Source organism: Anomaloglossus baeobatrachus, chromosome 2 (assembly GCF_048569485.1).
Source record: "Anomaloglossus baeobatrachus isolate aAnoBae1 chromosome 2, aAnoBae1.hap1, whole genome shotgun sequence".
NCBI classification, from domain to species: domain Eukaryota; kingdom Metazoa; phylum Chordata; class Amphibia; order Anura; family Aromobatidae; genus Anomaloglossus; species Anomaloglossus baeobatrachus.
In genome coordinates this window covers 733463646-733481567 of record NC_134354.1, presented here as the reverse complement: position 1 = coordinate 733481567, position 17922 = coordinate 733463646, and the positions used below count along the sequence as shown (strand labels likewise).

General features: G+C 47.3%; 1 protein-coding gene across 1 annotated transcript in view; it reads right to left on the bottom strand.

Annotated features, from left to right (window-relative positions):
* The window catches only part of MIPEP (mitochondrial intermediate peptidase), a 225448-nt gene that overhangs the window by 172074 nt on the left and 35452 nt on the right, over positions 1-17922 (bottom strand). The window contains exon 4 of the mRNA XM_075337383.1: positions 9805-9891. Within this exon, the coding sequence (XP_075193498.1) occupies positions 9805-9891 (87 nt within the window). The remainder of the gene's footprint in view (positions 1-9804; positions 9892-17922) is intronic.

The window sequence follows — 17922 nt, the reverse complement described above, 5'->3', positions numbered from 1 at the left end:
ACCGGGCCCCCCTGAGTAGCGGTGCGCCACTCCTGCCACCGCGAGTGGGCCCCCCCGGCAGCTCAGGGCCCCGTCATTTGACCGGGTTTGCCGGGTGCTGGCGCCGGCCCTGGTCCCGCCCCTCCCGCCTGTCAGTCTGGGCCTGATCAGCGTGCACCGCGGCCTGATGGAGCGCGGTGCATGCATCCTTCCCATAGACAGGTAGGAGCCCTGTCTGCGAGCCAGATACGGCCATCAAAAGAGCCATATCTGGCTCGCGAGCCATAGGTTCCCGACCCCTGATCTAGTTCAACCCATAGCCTAACATGTTGATCCAGAGGAACTTCGGGAATTGTTTGCATACATCTGCGTGTTTGGCCCCCCTACAAACCCTGATCAACTTTGGACATTTTTCAAAGAAAATCTAATTGAAGATTACTGCTTACATCTTCACAACCAAACTGGTCATTGTTGCAAATGTGAAGCTTACGCCATGCAAGATATCCAAAATATTTTATTACTACATGGAAAAACGTATGCGGACTTTAATTTGCCACACCCTGAAATACAACTTCCACAAGCTCCGCAGTATAATGAATCTTCAGAATTATTGTTAGCAACAGAGCTGAGAATCTCCTTAAATGAACAACAACGAATTGCATATGACACCATTTTAAGCGCCATTCAAAACCAAGGAAATGCAAACCCTAAATGTTTCTTTATTGACGGTCCCGGAGGAAGCGGCAAAACATACCTTTATGATGTTTTAATACATCACGTTAGAGGTTTGGGAAAAAAAGTGTTGACGTCTGCTACAACAGGTATTGCAGCAAATCTTTTAAACGAAGGTCGCACTATGCATTCACTATTTGGCATCCCAGTTCCAGTCAATGAAATATCCGTTTCACGAATCAAACAAGACACAGTAGCAGGAAAACGTTTACAAAATGCAAGTCTTTTAATAATTGACGAATGCACTATGGCCTCAAAATATGCTTTGACCTTAATTGACAGACTTCTACGTGAAGTAATGACCACAAACGTAGCAGAAAAAAATTTAAATTCCATTTGGTGGAAAAGTGTTTGTTATTGGGGGAGATTTTCGACAATGCCTTCCAGTTATACCAAGTGGAACAAGAACAGATATTATTGAGTCCAGCTTAAAAATGTCAGAACTTTGGAAAAACTTTACCAAACTCCAACTAATTAACAACATGCGATCTACTGATCCAGATTACAGCCAATGGCTTCTGAAACTTGGTAATGGTGAACTTACCAATCAATATAACCTTGGAGAAGACATTATAGAAATACCTGAAGACATGTTATGTAAAGACTGCATTGTAACTGAGGTTTTTGGACGTTTTAACATTGATATTAACGACAAAAACAATGTTAACAAAGCCTCTTCCTATGCAATTCTCTGTGCCAAAAATGAAGACGTTACTCTACTAAATTCCCGTGTAATGGATCGCATGCCAGGTGAATATAAGTTGTACAAAAGTGATGATTCAATCGATGTAGATAATGAAGATGAACGTGAATATTATCCCGTTGAATTTTTAAACAGTGTAACACCATCGGGAATGCCATCCCACATACATAAACTTAAAATTGGAACCATTGTTATGTTACTCCAGAATCTAAATACCAAACAAGGACTATGAAATGGAACGCGCCTTATTGTGACTGGAATGTATTCACACCTTATTCAAGCAAGAGTCATCACTGGATCAGCTAAAGAAAAGGAAGTGTTAATTCCACGCCTTGATATATGTCCTTCAGACACTCGCCTTGCATTTAAACTTCGCCGTCGTCAGTTTTCCCTAAAACCCGCATTTGCCATGACAATAAACAAGTCGCAAGGCCAAACTCTACACCGTGTTGGCATATATCTACCTGAACCAGTTTTTGGCCATGGACAACTGTACGTTGCGTTTTCAAGAGTGACAATGAGATGCAACGTCAAAGTGCAAGTTCTTGACACCCCTTTACAAGGAAAGTTACTTAAAGAGAGTGAAAAGATCTTTACACAAAATGTGGTGTATAAAAATATTTTTAATTAACTTTAGACTGTTCATAACCTTCTTTCATTACAAGCCATGGACATCATTAAACATTAGACTCATCTATTAAAACTGTTCATATTAATCACCAATCATAAAAATATTTAACATGAACTAAATAAGCAGGAATGTTTCCACAACCTCTTTCCATAGTACCCACTTACCTCATTGTTACCCTGCATTCTCCCCTAATAAAATATTCTTACCCCTCTCATCCCTCCCATCCTTTCATTTTCCTCTCATACAAAAAAAAATTGTAAGCATTTATAGTATATGAAATATATGTATTGAAAGTTTCAAACCAATTCATTATCTAATAAATTATTGAAAAAAAAATTGTTTCTTCTATTTGTCATTCTTAAACCAATAAACTATTTTAAGAATACTAAATTAAACCTAACCCATCCAATGCATTTATTACATTATTATTCAATCTGCTAACCAACATTCACATTCTAGACTACCCGATGCGTTAGAATCGGGCCACCTTCTAGTACATACATAATTATATACAGTAAATATATATGCATCGTTTTAATCTACTACGCTTCTTTGCCTACCCAAATCAAGTATGTTTTTTTCCACTGAAATCAATGGGGATCGGGTTATGCACAAACAACTCTCCCTCCACTATTGCAAGTATGGTAAGGGAAGAAAAGAGCCGAGCGATACCTAGTACCCTCTTAACCCCTTCACGACCGCGGGCCGTAAAATTACGTCCTATTTTAACGTGACTTAACGACCAGGGACGTAATTTTACGGCCTAAACTTCATTTGATTGCCGTGGCCATAGCAACGGCTTTCAAATGATGTCCCCTGCTGTTTCTTACAGCAGGGGACCTTTGCTTGACCCCAGGGGGGGCGGCATCGCCACCCCCTATCGACGATCGATGTGATTGGCTGTTCAAATCTGAACCGCCAACCACATCGATCGTACTAATTTCGGCAAAAATAATGCCCGAATTAGTGCGATCCTGTGAGATCCAGCTATGAGATGCCGCAGCTGCTGCAGCATATCATAGGTGGACCTCAAACATGTCGCCCCCAGCCCCTGCAGCACTGATTGGAGCGATCGTGCTATGACGCGCAATCGCTCCAATCAGTGTGCAGTGGGGCGGTCTGATCTGCCGGTGGCCGCCCTCCCCAGGCCTGTGCTGGCCTGCGAGCCCTCCCCCAACATGTTTGCAGCGTGCAGTGGCTGGTACTTGTGGTACCACGCCACCGCTGCTGCCGCCGCCGATGTCACCGCCGCTCCGGCTCCACGTGAGTATTGCGCGCTTCCCGTGATGGCCACTGCATGCTCCCTGATGTGCCGCCCTGCTGCGATCTGCCCCCTGCTGCGATCTGCCCCCTGCTATGTGCTTCCCTGCTGTGATCTGCCCCCTGCCATGTGCTTCCCTGCCGCGATCTGCCCCCTGCCATGTGCTTCCCTGTTGCGATCTGCTGCACGTGAGTACTGTGCTCACTTTGCAGCCCGTGCGCGCTCCCGTGGTGCCCATGCACGCTGCCGTGATAGCCCCCCCCCGCGATCTGCTCCCCCCAACCCCCGCCCCCCCCCGACATCCCGATCTGCTCCCCCCGCGATCTGACTGCCTCCCCCATTATCTCTATTCTGCTTCTGCAGCTCCCTCTCCGGTCTCCCCCTCTGCTCTCCCCCCCCTCTGCTCTCAACCCCCCCCCTCTGCTCTCAACCCCCCCCCCCCTCTGCTCTCACTCCCCCCCTCTCCCCCTCTGCTCTCCCCCGACGTCCTCTTACCTGTCTTCACTGGCCTGATCACATCTGCGTCCATCGCTGGGTCCTTCCTGGGCATTCTGCTGATCTGCCTGCTGCTCCTGTAAAGCTGTCCATCTCTCTGCCATCTGTTCCTCTGCAGCTCTTCTGGTCAGTGATCCTCCTGCTAGTCCTCTGGGTACTGTGAGTATAACTTTTTTTTTTTTTCCGTATCCCCTGTCCATTTTTACACCTCATCCGTCCGTGCGTCCCGCCAAGCGCTGATCAGGGATGCAGATAACGGATCGGCATCCCTGCTCAATTTTTGGCGTGACTTTTTTTTCCGTATCCCCGACGCTTTTTGTATCGCATCCGTCCGTGCGTCCCGCCAAGCGCTGATCAGGGATGCAGATAACGGATCGGCATCCCTGCTCAATTTTTGGCGTGACTTTTTTTTCCGTATCCCCGACGCTTTTTGTATCGCATCCGTCCGTGCGTCCCGCCGAGCGCTGATCAGGGATGCAGATAACGAATCTGCATCCGTGGTCAGTTTTTGGCGTGACTTTTTTCCGTATTCACGACGCTTTTTGTATCACATCCGTCCGTGCGTCCCGCCGAGCGCTGATTAGGGATGCAGATAACGGATCGGCATCCCTGCTCAATTTTTGGCGTAACTTTTTTCCGTATTTGCGACGCTTTTTGTATCGCATCCGTCCGTGCATCCCGCCAAGCGGTGATCAGGGATGCACATAACGTATCTGCATCCATGGTCAATTTTTGGCGTGACTTTATTTTTTACGTATCCCCGACGCTTTTTTTTTATCGCATCCGACCGTGCGTCCTGCAGCGGCCGATCAGTGCACTGCGTCTGTGCGTTTGAAAAGTCAAATGGCGCTCCTTCTCTTCTGAGCCCCGCCATGCGCTCAAACAATTACTTTCCACCACATGTGAGGTATCTGCGTACTCAGGAGAAAATGCACAATACGTTTTATGGTGCATTTTGTCCTGTTACCCTTGTGAAAAAAAAAGCTACCTAGTTGAAGCAACCGTTTTGTGGTAAAAAAAAAAAAAAAATTCTTTTCACGGCTCAACGCTATAAACTTCTGTGAAGCCCCCAGGTGTTCAAAGTGCTCACTAAACATCTAGAAAAATTATTTGAGGGCTCTAGTTTCCAAAATGGTGTCACTTGTGGGGGATCTCCACTGTTTAGGCACCATAGGGGGTCTCCAAACGTGACATGGCGTCCGCTAATGATTCCAACCAATTTTGCTGTCAAATGGCGCTCCTTCTCTTCTGAGCCCCGCCATGCGCCCAAACAATTACTTTCCACCACATATGAGGTATCTGCGTACTCAGGAGAAAATGCACAATACATTTTATGGTGCATTTTTTCCTGATAGCCTTGTGAAAAAAAAAGCTACCTAGTTGAAGCAACCGTTTTGTGGTAAAAAAATTTTTTTTTCTTTTCACGGCTCAACGCTATAAACTTCTGTGAAGCCCCCAGGTGTTCAAAGTGCTCACCAAACATCTAGAAAAATTATTTGAGGGCTCTAGTTTCCAAAATGGGGTCACTTGTAGGGGAGCTCCATTGTTTAGGCACCTCAGGGGGTCTTCAAAACCGACATGGCGTCCGCTAACAGGTGCAGCTAATTTTGCACTCAAAAATTCAAATGGCGCTCCTTGCCTTCCGAGCACTGCTGTGTGTCCAAACATTTGATTTCCACCACATATGAGGTATCTGCGTACTCAGGAGAAAATGCACAATACATTTTATGGTGCATTTTTTCCTGTAACCCTTGTGAAAAAAAAAGCTACCTAGTTGAAGCAACCGTTTTGTGGTAAAAAAATTTTTTTTTCTTTTCACGGCTCAACGCTATAAACTTCTGTGAAGCCCCCAGGTGTTCAAAGTGCTCACCAAACATCTAGAACAATTATTTGAGGGCTCTAGTTTCCAAAATGGGGTCACTTGTGGGGGAGCTCCATTGTTTAGGCACCTCAGGGGGTCTTCAAACCCGACATGGCGTCCGCTAACAGGTGCAGCTAATTTTGCGTTCAAAAATTCAAATGGCGCTCCTTCCTTTCCGAGCTCTGCCGTGCGCCCAAACAATTGATTTTTACCACATATGGGGTATCGGCGTACTCAGGAGAACATGCACAATAAATTGTATTGTGCACTTTCTCTTTTCTCCCTTGTAAAAATGAAAATTTTATGGCTAAAGTAACATTTTTGTGTTAAAAAGTAAAATTTTCATTTTTTCCTTCCACATTGCTTTGGTTCCTGTGAAGCACCTAAAGGGTTAATACACTTATTGGATGTGGTTTTGAGCAGTGTGAGGGGTGTAGTTTTTAGAATGGGGTCACTTTTGGGTATTTTCTGTGACCTAGGCCTCTCAAAGTCACCTCAAATGTGATGTGGTCCCTAAAAAAAATTATTTTGTAAATTTTGTTGGAAAAATGAGAATTTGCTGATGACCTTTGACCCCTTCTAACTTCCTAACGGAAAAAAAATTTGTTTCGAAAATTGCGCTGATGTAAAGTTGACAAGTGGGAAATGTTATTTAGTAACTATTTTGTGTGACATATCTATCAGATTTATGGGCATAAATTTTCAAAGTTTGAAAATTGCGAAATTTTCAAAATTTTCGCCAAATTTCCTAAATTTTCACAAATAAACGCAAAAAATATCGGCCTAAATTTACCACTGACATGAAGTACAATATGTCACGAAAAAACAATCTCAGAATCGCCAGGATCCGTTGAAGCGTTCCAGAGTTATAACCTGTCAAAGTGACACTGGTCAGAATTGCAAAAAATGGCCCGGTCATTAGGGTGTTTTAGTGGCCGGGGGTGAAGGGGTTAATACTGTAGGAATGGCCTAAAAAAATAAAAAGTAGTATAAAATGGGGCCCTATGACAGTGATAAGTGCCATATACATGGCTAGTGCAAGAATTGCTCTTATCAATGTGGCTCTACTCTGGTTAATTGAGGATCTAGTCCAGGATTAGAACACGAGTTATCCACAGTTGACAACTCCATTAGGTACTTTTCATTATAGGATATTTTTTTATATACCGTATTTTTTGGACTATAAGGCGCACATAAAAACCTATGATTTTCTCAGAAACCGAAAGTGCGCCTTATAGTCTGGTGCGCCTTGTATATGAATACAAGCGAGCATTATGCCTCCTGTTAAGAGACATGCTTACTCACCTAAACCGGTCGCTGCTGTGCTGGTTGACCAGATGGGCGGCGCTGTTCTCCGGGATCGGCGCCTCCTCTTTCGGCCCTCTTGCTCCTCTGTCTTCTGAAGCCTGAGTGCATGACCCGTCCACATCTTACACATCTTACACACTCGCAGACACTGAGGTCCCTTGCAGGTGCACTACAATACCGTACTTTGATCTGCCCTCAGCAGGACAGATCAAAGTGCGCCTGCGCAGGACCTCAGTGCCGGCGAGTGTGTATGACGTGGACGCGTCATGCACTCAGGCTTCAGAAGACAGAGGGGCAAGATGGCCGAAAGAGAAGGCGCCGGTCCCAGAGAACAGCACCGCCCATCTGGCCAACCAGCACCGGAGTGACCGGTTTAGGTGAGTAAAGTGTTTTTTATGTTCCACAGTGCGGCCTGCGCTCTTACTGTATATACAGCATGTTAGAATGCTGTACATAAGAGCAGCGTCGCACTGGCTACCGGAGGAATCTCCAATAATGCCAGGCCTGGATTCAGGTACCTGCATTGCACTCCGGAGCTCTCACCAGAGCTCCGGAGTGCAGCCTAGACTGTACCGCGAGCGCCGAGTGATTGATTCCCCGGTTCAGTTCATGACACCTGCAGACAGGCCGGGCTGATCTCCGGTGCTCTCACCTAAACTCCGGATTGCACCCCGGCCTTTTTGCAGCTGTCATGAACTTAATGCGCTACAGCTTATAATCCGGTGCGCCTTATATATGAATCTAGGCGCCTTAGCAGGCTCTCACTGCTAATGCGTCTTATAATCCGATGTGCCTTATGGTCCGAAAAATACGGTATATTCCCTATTTGCTTTACTTTAATTAGGAATATTCTTAAGATTTCCACCCCGGCATCTCAAAATGGTGTAATTCTTCAAAGCATTATTCCCTTTAAAGGGAACTGGTCATCAGATTTTGACCTTCTAAACCAAAACTACCACCTGTGTATATAAATTGTCCGGTCCGGTCTGATGGGCGTCCTAATCTGCGCCTCCTGTCCCTATTTCGTCCTCCTCATGTGCTGATTAACATGGATGACGCCTCGGACTCCATCCACGTAGGTGGGCAAAATCTCCTTGTTCCCGGCTTTCGTAGGCTCTATTGTGGTTAGAGTCAAAAACATAGGTGCGCCTGCACAAACTGACAAGTTCTCTGCACAGGTGCGAAATTTTGCTCAGCGATGTGGATGAAGCGGGTGACGTCATCCACTTTGCCGGGCAAAATCTCACGCCTGCACAGAGAACCTTCCAGTTTGCGCAGGCGCACCTATGTTTTTGACTCTGCCCGCAATAGAGCCTGCGCGAGACGGGAATATGGAGATTTTGCCTGCCTATGTGGATGGCGTCCGAGGTGTCCTCCATGTTAATCAGCACAGGAGGAGAACAAAAAAGGGACAGGAGGCGCAGATTAGGATGCCCATCAGACCGGACCGGAATATTTACATATAGGGCGGGAGATTTTATAAAGGTATTTTTGGTATCTACAGGGGGTCAGGGGATAACATGTACCTTCATGGAATGTAGGAAAGGCGCTGCTTAAGGTGCTAATTTTAGTTTAGAAGGTCAAAATCTGGTGACAGGATCTCTTTAATGGCAACAGAACATGTGCCAGATGCTTGCCAACGTATGTTATGTCATCATCGGTGCTCGCCCCTCAATGTGGAAGTGAGCAGCGTCCAAATAAGCTCTCCTGGTTGAGACCAAGGCGTACAAATAATGTACTGTAGAAATGGCAGCCTGGATAGAAATAACTGCACATGAATCTACAATACTGGAGCTTGTTCTTATGAGCTTATAACTGGTCCATGCGCACCATGGAGCCATTACAGCTAGTAGTAGAGCAAAATTCCAGACAACTATACCAAATACGTTCCCGAGGGTCCTATATATCCTAGGGCCACACGGGTAGCACAAACTCAAAATCATATTTTGTGAAGGAGAAAAAAACGAGAAAAAAACATAAGTAATTCCTGCCAGAGCAGGGGTCATACCCTTTAAAAGACGATGGAGGATTCAGTAACGTAGTACTGAGTAGTGCTGGATGATCAGAGGAAGATGGCCCCAAGGCTGCCTGACGTACGTTTCGATGAACGGATAATTAATTCTTCCTCAGGGAATGGGGTTCCGTGATCACAGCACCCTATCCCCCGAGGAAGAATTAATAATGATGGAATTGTCTTGGACTTGTTGTGGACTATAACCTGACAATGGAGCGGTATACCCTTTGTAATATTGATCGGTTCTGTACACATGTTACATGCTGATCCCAGTCAGGATCTTTTTTACTGCTGGGTTTATGTATGTTTCGCTATATTTATTTATATTTAGACTAACATTGTCTCTTATGCGATAGAAATACCCTGTAGAACAGTCCTTTGACTATGTTATTTTGAACCGATCATCCTTTGCTGTTGGGGGTTAGCTGTCACACTCACATATACAGTATCCTGATTAATCTTGGTATTTTAATTACCTTTTATCAACTTCTACAAAGATTGTCACCTATTTTTCAATAAATAATGTATTTTTGCACTATAAAAACTTGTTTTTTTCTCCTTCACAAAAACTATTACAGCTAGTGTATGAGTGCACATCAATGATCTTCCACAAAGACTGATACTCTGCTTGGAAAAAAAAACATGCACTACTTTGGTCCGTTTTATGGACCAGAATAGATGCAGTCCCGGCACCGTCCCACAACGTGGAGCGGAACCGAGAGCCAGTCAAGGCCGCAATTTGCTGATTCGACTGGCCTGTGCAGCTGTCTGAACCCGACCTTGGTGGCATTCCTCAATATCTCACAGGAGGAAAACGTACCTGGTTTCTGGGTCCAGAGAATCCATTACAGATTTGTTTTCCAGAAGTCTCCTCAAACTCTCACACAATTCAACATTTGTGTTCAACCTGCAAAAGAAACATTGTTCTATAATAATCAGACTTTACTGCAGACTTATCGAATGCAAAGACACACGGAAGAAGGGAATTTTGTTTACTTACCGTAAATTCCTTTTCTTCTAGCTCCAATTGGGAGACCCAGACAATTGGGTGTATAGCTACTGCCTCCGGAGGCCGCACAAAGTACTACACTTAAAAGTGTAAGGCCCCTCCCCTTCTGGCTATACACCCCCCCGTGGGAGCACGGGTCCCTCAGTTTTAGTGCAAAAGCAAGAAGGAGGAAAGCCAATAACTGTTTAAAAAACAAATTAAATCCGATAAACAATATCGGAGAACGTAACTTATCAACATGAACAACATGTGCACCCGAAAAACAAATACCCTAAGAAAAAACAGGGCGGGTGCTGGGTCTCCCAATTGGAGCTAGAAGAAAAGGAATTTACGGTAAGTAAACAAAATTCCCTTCTTCTTTTTCGCTCCTAATTGGGAGACCCAGACAATTGGGACGTCCAAAAGCAGTCCCTGGGTGGGTAAAAGAATACCTCGTGATTGGGCTGTCAGGCAGCCCTTTCTTACAGGTGGGCCACCGCCGCCTGCAGGACTTGTCTACCTAGGCTGGCATCCGCCGAAGCGTAGGTATGCACCTGATAATGCTTGGTAAAAGTGTGCAGACTCGACCAGGTAGCCGCCTGGCACACCTGCTGAGCCGTAGCCTGATGCCGTAATGCCCAGGACGCACCCACGGCTCTGGTAGAATGGGCCTTCAGTCCAGAAGGAGTCGGAAGCCCAGCAGAACGGTAGGCGTGAAGAATTGGTTCCTTGATCCACCGCGCAAGGGTGGATTTGGAAGCTTGCGACCCTTTATGCTGACCAGCGACCAGGATAAAGAGTGCATCCGAACGGCGCAGAGGCGCCGTGCGGGAAATGTAGATCCTGAGTGCTCTCACCAGGTCCAACAGATGCAAACCCTTTTCAAATTGGTGAACTGGAAGCGGACACAAAGATGGTAAAGCGATATCCTGATTGAGATGAAAGGAAGATACCACCTTGGGAAGAAACTCTGGAATTGGACGCAGTACTACCTTGTCTTGGTGAAACACCAGGAAGGGAGATTTGCAAGATAACGCCGCCAGCTCTGACACTCTCCGAAGAGACGTGACCGCCACCAGAAAAGCCACTTTCTGTGAAAGCCGAGAAAAGGAAATCTCCTTCATAGGCTCGAAAGGTGGCTTCTGGAGAGCAATTAGAACCTTGTTCAGATCCCAGGGTTCCAATGGCCGCTTGTAAGGGGGAACGATATGACAAACCCCTTGCAGGAACGTGCGTACCTTAGGAAGTCGCGCCAGGCGCTTCTGAAAGAATACGGATAGCGCAGAGACTTGTCCTTTAAGGGAGCTAAGCGACAAACCTTTTTCCAACCCAGACTGCAGGAAGGAAAGAAAAATAGGCAATGCAAATGGCCAGGGAGAAACTCCCTGAGCGGAGCACCAAGATAAGAATATCTTCCACGTTCTGTGGTAGATCTTGGCGGAGGATGGTTTCCTAGCCTGTCTCATGGTGGCAACAACATCATGAGATAAACCTGAGGTCCCTAGGATCCAGGACTCAATGGCCACACAGTCAGGTTCAGGGCCGCAGAATTCAGATGGAAAAACGGCCCTTGAGACAGCAAGTCTGGACGGCCTGGTAGCGCCCACGGTTGTCCTACCGTAAGATGCCACAGATCCGGGTACCACGACCTCCTTGGCCAGTCTGGAGTGACGAGAATGGCGCAACGGCAGTCGGACCTGATTTTGCGGAGCACTCTGGGCAACAATGCCAGCGGTGGAAACACATAAGGTAGTCGGAACTGCGACCAATCCTGAACTAAGGCGTCTGCCGCCAGAGCTCGGTGATCGTGAGACCGTGCCATGAAAACCGGGACCTTGTTGTTGTGCCGTGACGCCATCAGGTCGACGTCCGGCATCCCCCAGTGGCGACAGATCTCCTGAAACACGTCCGGGTGAAGGGACCATTCCCCTGCGTCCATGCCCTGGCGACTGAGAAAGTCTGCTTCCCAGTTTTCCACGCCTGGGATGTGAACTGCGGATATGGTGGATGCTGTGTTTTCCACCCACGTCAGAATCCGCCGGACTTCTTGAAAGGCTTGCCGACTGCGTGTTCCCCCTTGGTGGTTGATGTACGCCACCGCTGTGGAATTGTCCGACTGAATCCGGATCTGCTTGCCCTCCAGCCACTGTTGGAAGGCTCGCAGAGCAAGATAGACTGCTCTGATTTCCAGAACATTGATCTGAAGGGTGGACTCTCTCTGAGTCCACGTACCCTGAGCCCTGTGGTGAAGAAACACTGCTCCCCACCCTGATAGGCTCGCATCTGTCGTGACCACCGCCCAGGATGGGGGTAGGAACGACTTTCCTTTTGACAATGAGGTGGGAAGAAGCCACCATCGGAGAGAGTCCTTGGCTGCCTGAGAGAGGGAGACATCCCTGTCGAGGGACGTCGACTTCCCGTCCCATTGGCGGAGAATGTCCCATTGTAGAGGGCGCAGATGAAACTGCGCGAAAGGGACTGCTTCCATTGCTGCCACCATCTTCCCTAGGAAATGCATGAGGCGCCTCAAGGAGTGGGACTGGTTCTGCAGGAGAGATTGCACCCCTGTCTGCAGAGAGCACTGCTTGTCCAGTGGAAGCTTCACTATCGCTGAGAGAGTATGAAACTCCATGCCAAGATATGTTAGTGATTGGGTCGGGGTTAGATTTGACTTTGAAAAGTTGATAATCCACCCGAAACTCTGGAGAGTCTTCAGTGCCACGTCCAGACTGTGTTGGCATGCCTCTTGAGAGGGTGCCTTTATAAGTAGATCGTCCAAATACGGGATCACGGAGTGACCCTGCGAGTGCAGGACAGCTACTACTGCTGCCATGACCTTGGTGAAGACCCGAGGGGCTGTTGCCAGCCCGAAAGGTAACGCTACGAACTGCAGGTGTTCGCTTTCTATAACGAAGCGTAGAAAACGCTGATGCTCTGGCGCAATCGGCACGTGAAGATAAGCATCTTTGATGTCTATTGATGCTAAGAAATCTCCTTGAGACATTGAGGCTATGACGGAGCGTAGAGAGTCCATCCGGAACCTCCTGGTTTTTACGTGTTTGTTGAGCAACTTTAGATCCAGGACGGGCCGAAAGGACCCGTCCTTCTTTGGCACCACAAACAGATTGGAGTAAAAACCGTGACCTTGTTCCTGAAGAGGAACGGAAGTCACCACTCCTTCCGCCTTTAGAGCGGCCACCGCCTGCAGCAGAGCATCGGCTCGGTCGGGCGGTGGGGAAGTTCTGAAGAAACGAGTTGGAGGACGAGAGCTGAACTCTATCCTGTACCCGTGAGACAGAATGTCCTTCACCCAACGGTCTTTGACCTGTGACAGCCAAATGTCGCCAAAGCGGGAGAGCCTGCCACCGACCGAGGATGCGGAGAGAGGAGGCTGAAAGTCATGAGGAAGCCGTCTTGGTAACGGTTCTTCCTGCTGTCTTTTTTGGGCGTGACTGAGTCCGCCAAGAATCTGAGCCTCTCTGATCCTTTTGAGTCCTTTTGGACGAGGAGAATTGGGACCTGCCTGAGCCTCGAAAGGACCGAAAACCAGACTGACCCCTCCTTTGTTGGGGCTTGTTTTGTCTGTGTTGAGGTAAGGATGAGTCCTTACCCTTGGAGTGTTTAATGATTTCATCCAAACGCTCCCCAAACAATCGGTCGCGAGAAAAAGGCAAACTGGTTAAGCACTTCTTGGAAGCAGAATCTGCCTTCCTTTCTCTTAACCACAGGGCTCTGCGCAAAACCACGGAGTTGGCTGACGCCACCGCCGTACGGCTCGTAGAGTCCAGGACAGCATTAATCGCGTAAGACGCGAATGCAGACATTTGAGAGGTCAATGGTGCCACCTGCGGGGCAGATGTACGTGTGACCGAGTCGACTTGTATAAGCCCAGCTGAAATGGCTTGGAGTGCCCATACGGCTGCAAAAGCTGGCGCCAACGACGCTCCAATAGCTTCATAGATGGATTTCAGCCAGAGCTCCATCTGCCTGTCAGTGGCATCTTTAAGTGCCGCTCCATCTTCTACTGCAACTAAAGATCTAGCTGCAAGCCTGGAGATTGGAGGGTCCACCTTGGGACACTGGGTCCAACCCTTGACCACGTCAGGGGGAAAAGGATAGCGTGTATCTTTAAGCCGTTTAGAAAACCGCTTCTCAGGATAAGCGTGGTGTTTCTGGATTGCATCTCTAAAGTCAGAGTGGTCCAGAAAAGTGCTTAATTTACGCTTGGGATATCTGAAATGGAATTTCTCCTGCTGTGAAGCTGCCTCCTCCGCAGGAAGAGCTGGCGGGGAAATATCTAACATCCTATTGATGGACGCTATAAGATCATTCACTATGGCGTCACCATCCGGTGTATCCAGATTGAGAGCGGTCCCAGGATCAGAATCTTGATCAGTTACATCCGCCTCATCACCCATAGATTCGTCCCGCTGGGATCCTGACCAGTGAGACGAAGTTGAGGGCCCCTCATAACGAGCCCGCTTAGGTTGTCTGGGACTGTTGTCTGAGTCAGAATCGTCACCCTGGGGTGCATGTGACACCCCCGGAGCTTGGAAGTGTTCCAGCTGAGGGGGACCAGGGAGCAATGATGCCACAGTGTCCATGGTCTGAGTTACTGGTCTAGACTGCAATGTTTCAAGAATCTTTGACATGGTCATAGACAATCTGTCAGCAAAAGCTGCAAACTCCGTTCCTGTCACCTGGACAGCATTCACAGGTGGTACACTCTGGGTCACGTCCAGCAGAGGCCCCGGCTGTGCAAGTTGCACAGGGGCCGAGCACTGCACACAATGGGGGTCAGTGGAACCTGCCGGTAGAGCAGCCCCACATGCGGTACAGGCAGCATATAATGTCTGTGCCTTGGCACCCTTGCGTTTTGCGGACGACATGCTGTTGCCTCCTTGTAATCTAGGAGGGTATATAGCCGAGAATCACCAGCGACCGTACAGTACAAAGTATTTGCAAACACAAAATACTCAGTATACAAACGGCACAAGTGGGGGTGAGCCCTTGAGGGCTGCTTACCGCCCGCTGAACAGCGGGTATGAGGCCGTAGAATCCCGTGTCTGGGTCTCCCCGTCTCCCCTCTGCAGCTCAGCGTGCAGGCAGGAATGGCTGCCGGCGTTCAGTGAAGAGGGGCAGACCGTGGGCGTGCCACAAACAAAGTGCGGGAAACTGCGTCCTACTGTGCCTGGTGTGAGGGCTGGAGTATGTAAAAAAGACTCCAGCCCTCAGCGCTGATGCTCTGTACAGCGTCCCGCCCTCCTCCTGACTGGCAGGTGCGGAGGCGGGAACGAACGAACTAGGCCGCAAAAGCCGGGGACTGTAGTAATAAGCGCGGCCGTGATATATGCACGGTCAGCGCGGAAGTCCCCGGCGCACCACAAGTCCCAGCCGCGTCGCAGTCCCAGCGGCCGGCGCGACCGTTCTCCCTGAGTCTACCCACTCAGCTAAGCTGAAGTGAGGAAATGGCACAAGCGCAGCAGCGCTGTTGTCCCCGGCGCACTAACACACCCAGCAATGCTGCGGTGTGCGCGCGTATGCACGGGGACACAGAGTACCTTGACGGAGCAGGGCCATGTCCCTGACGATACTCAGCTCCATATCCAGCGGCTTCTCCAGGGGCTGTGGATGGAGCACGGTCTCAGTGCCTGGAGACCGGTAAAATCCCACTTCGCCCAGAGCCCTAATGGGGATGGGGAAGGAATCAGCATGTGGGCTCCAGCCTCCGTACCCGCAATGGGTACCTCAACCTTAACAAGCACCACCGACAGAAAGTGGGGTGAGAAGGGAGCATGCTGGGGGCCCTGTATGGGCCCTCTTTTCTTCCATCCGACATAGTCAGCAGCTGCTGCTGACTAAATAGTGGAGCTATGCGTGGATGTCTGACCTCCTTCGCACAAAGCAAAAAACTGAGGGACCCGTGCTCCCACGGGGGGGTGTATAGCCAGAAGGGGAGGGGCCTTACACTATTAAGTGTAGTACTTTGTGCGGCCTCCGGAGGCAGTAGCTATACACCCAATTGTCTGGGTCTCCCAATTAGGAGCGAAAAAGAAAGAAGAACGGCATCACATCCGGAGGAAGCCGAATATCATATAACTCAACTGTGCGAAAAACATACAAAACAAAAACAGAATAAGAGACATCATAAATATATAAAAAGGAAAACCGAGAGAAAATGGCATTGACCGAGAAATGGTTGTGCCCCCCCCACCCAACAATGTTTTCCTTAGGTTTTTATATAAACCATCAGGGATAATGGTTATAACCTAACCATCCAGCATTTCTTTTATCCTATGTACAGTCAGGGCCAGAAATATTTGGACAGTGACACAAGCAGGGCTGTGGAGTCGGTAAGCCAAACCTTCGACTCCGACTCCGACTCCGACTCCTCAAATTCTCTTGCACCGACTCCGACTCCGGCTCCGACTCCGACTCCGGCTCCGACTCCGGCTCCGACTCCGGCTCCGACTCCGGCTCCGACTCCGACTCCTACATATATTGCTTATAGTTAGGTGAAAAATGTATTGTAGTACATGAATATGTGTATGTGAACATCAGACATTTAATAATTTTTATGATACAATAATCAAGATATTTGGATAGAACATAAAATATATTTATTGGAATACAACTTTAGAACACAAAAAACTGTAATAAATTGTAAATATGTAATACACTATGTAATATACAGTAGATTACATATATATCTTGTGTGTGTGTATATACACTGTATATATATATATATTATATATATTACATATTTACAATTTATTAGTTTTTTTGTGTTCTAAAGTTGTATTCCAATAAATATTTTATGTTCTATCCAAATATCTTGATTATTGTATCATAAAAACAATTAAATGTCTGATGTTCACATTGTACTACAATAAATTTTTCACTTAAATATAAGCATTATACTAAATGTTGTTATTTAGTAAAATATTCAGCACATTCTGCATTGCACTCCTGTCCCCAATTTATTATATATTTTAGGAGTCGGAGTCGGTGCATTTTATACCGACTCCGACTCCGACTCCACCAAAATGAGCTCCGACTCCGACTCCACGACTCCGACTCCACAGCCCTGGACACAAGTTTTGTTATTTTAGCTGTTTACAAAAACATGTTCAGAAATACAATTCTATATATAATATGGGCTGAAAGTGCACACTCCCAGCTGCAATATGAGAGTTTTCACATACAAATCGGAGAAAGGGTTTAGGAATCATAGCTCTGTAATGCATAGACTCCTCTTTTTCAAGGGACCAAAAGTAATTGGACAAGGGACTCTAAGGGCTGCAATTAACTCTGAAGGCGTCTCCCTCGTTAACCTGTAATCAATGAAGTAGTTAAAAGGTCTGGGGTTGATTACAGGTGTGTGGTTTTGCATTTGGAAGCTGTTGCTGTGACCAGACAACATGCGGTCTAAGGAACTCTCAATTGAGGTGAAGCAGAACATCCTGAGGCTGAAAAAAAAAAAAAATCCATCAGAGAGATAGCAGACATGCTTGGAGTAGCAAAATCAACAGTCGGGTACATTCTGAGAAAAAAGGAATTGACTAGTGAGCTTGGGAACTCAAAAAGGCCTGGGCGTCCACGGATGACAACAGTGGTGGATGATCGCCGCATACTTTCTTTGGTGAAGAAGAAGCCGTTCACAACATCAACTGAAGTCCAGAACACTCTCAGTGAAGTAGGTGTATCTGTCTCTAAGTCAACAGTAAAGAGAAGACTCCATGAAAGTAAATACAAAGGGTTCACCTCTAGATGCAAACCATTCATCAATTCCAAAAATAGACAGGCCAGAGTTAAATTTGCTGAAAAACACCTCATGAAGCCAGCTCAGTTCTGGAAAAGTATTCTATGGACAGATGAGACCAAGATCAACCTGTACCAGAATGATGGGAAGAAAAAAGTTTGGAGAAGAAAGGGAACGGCACATGATCC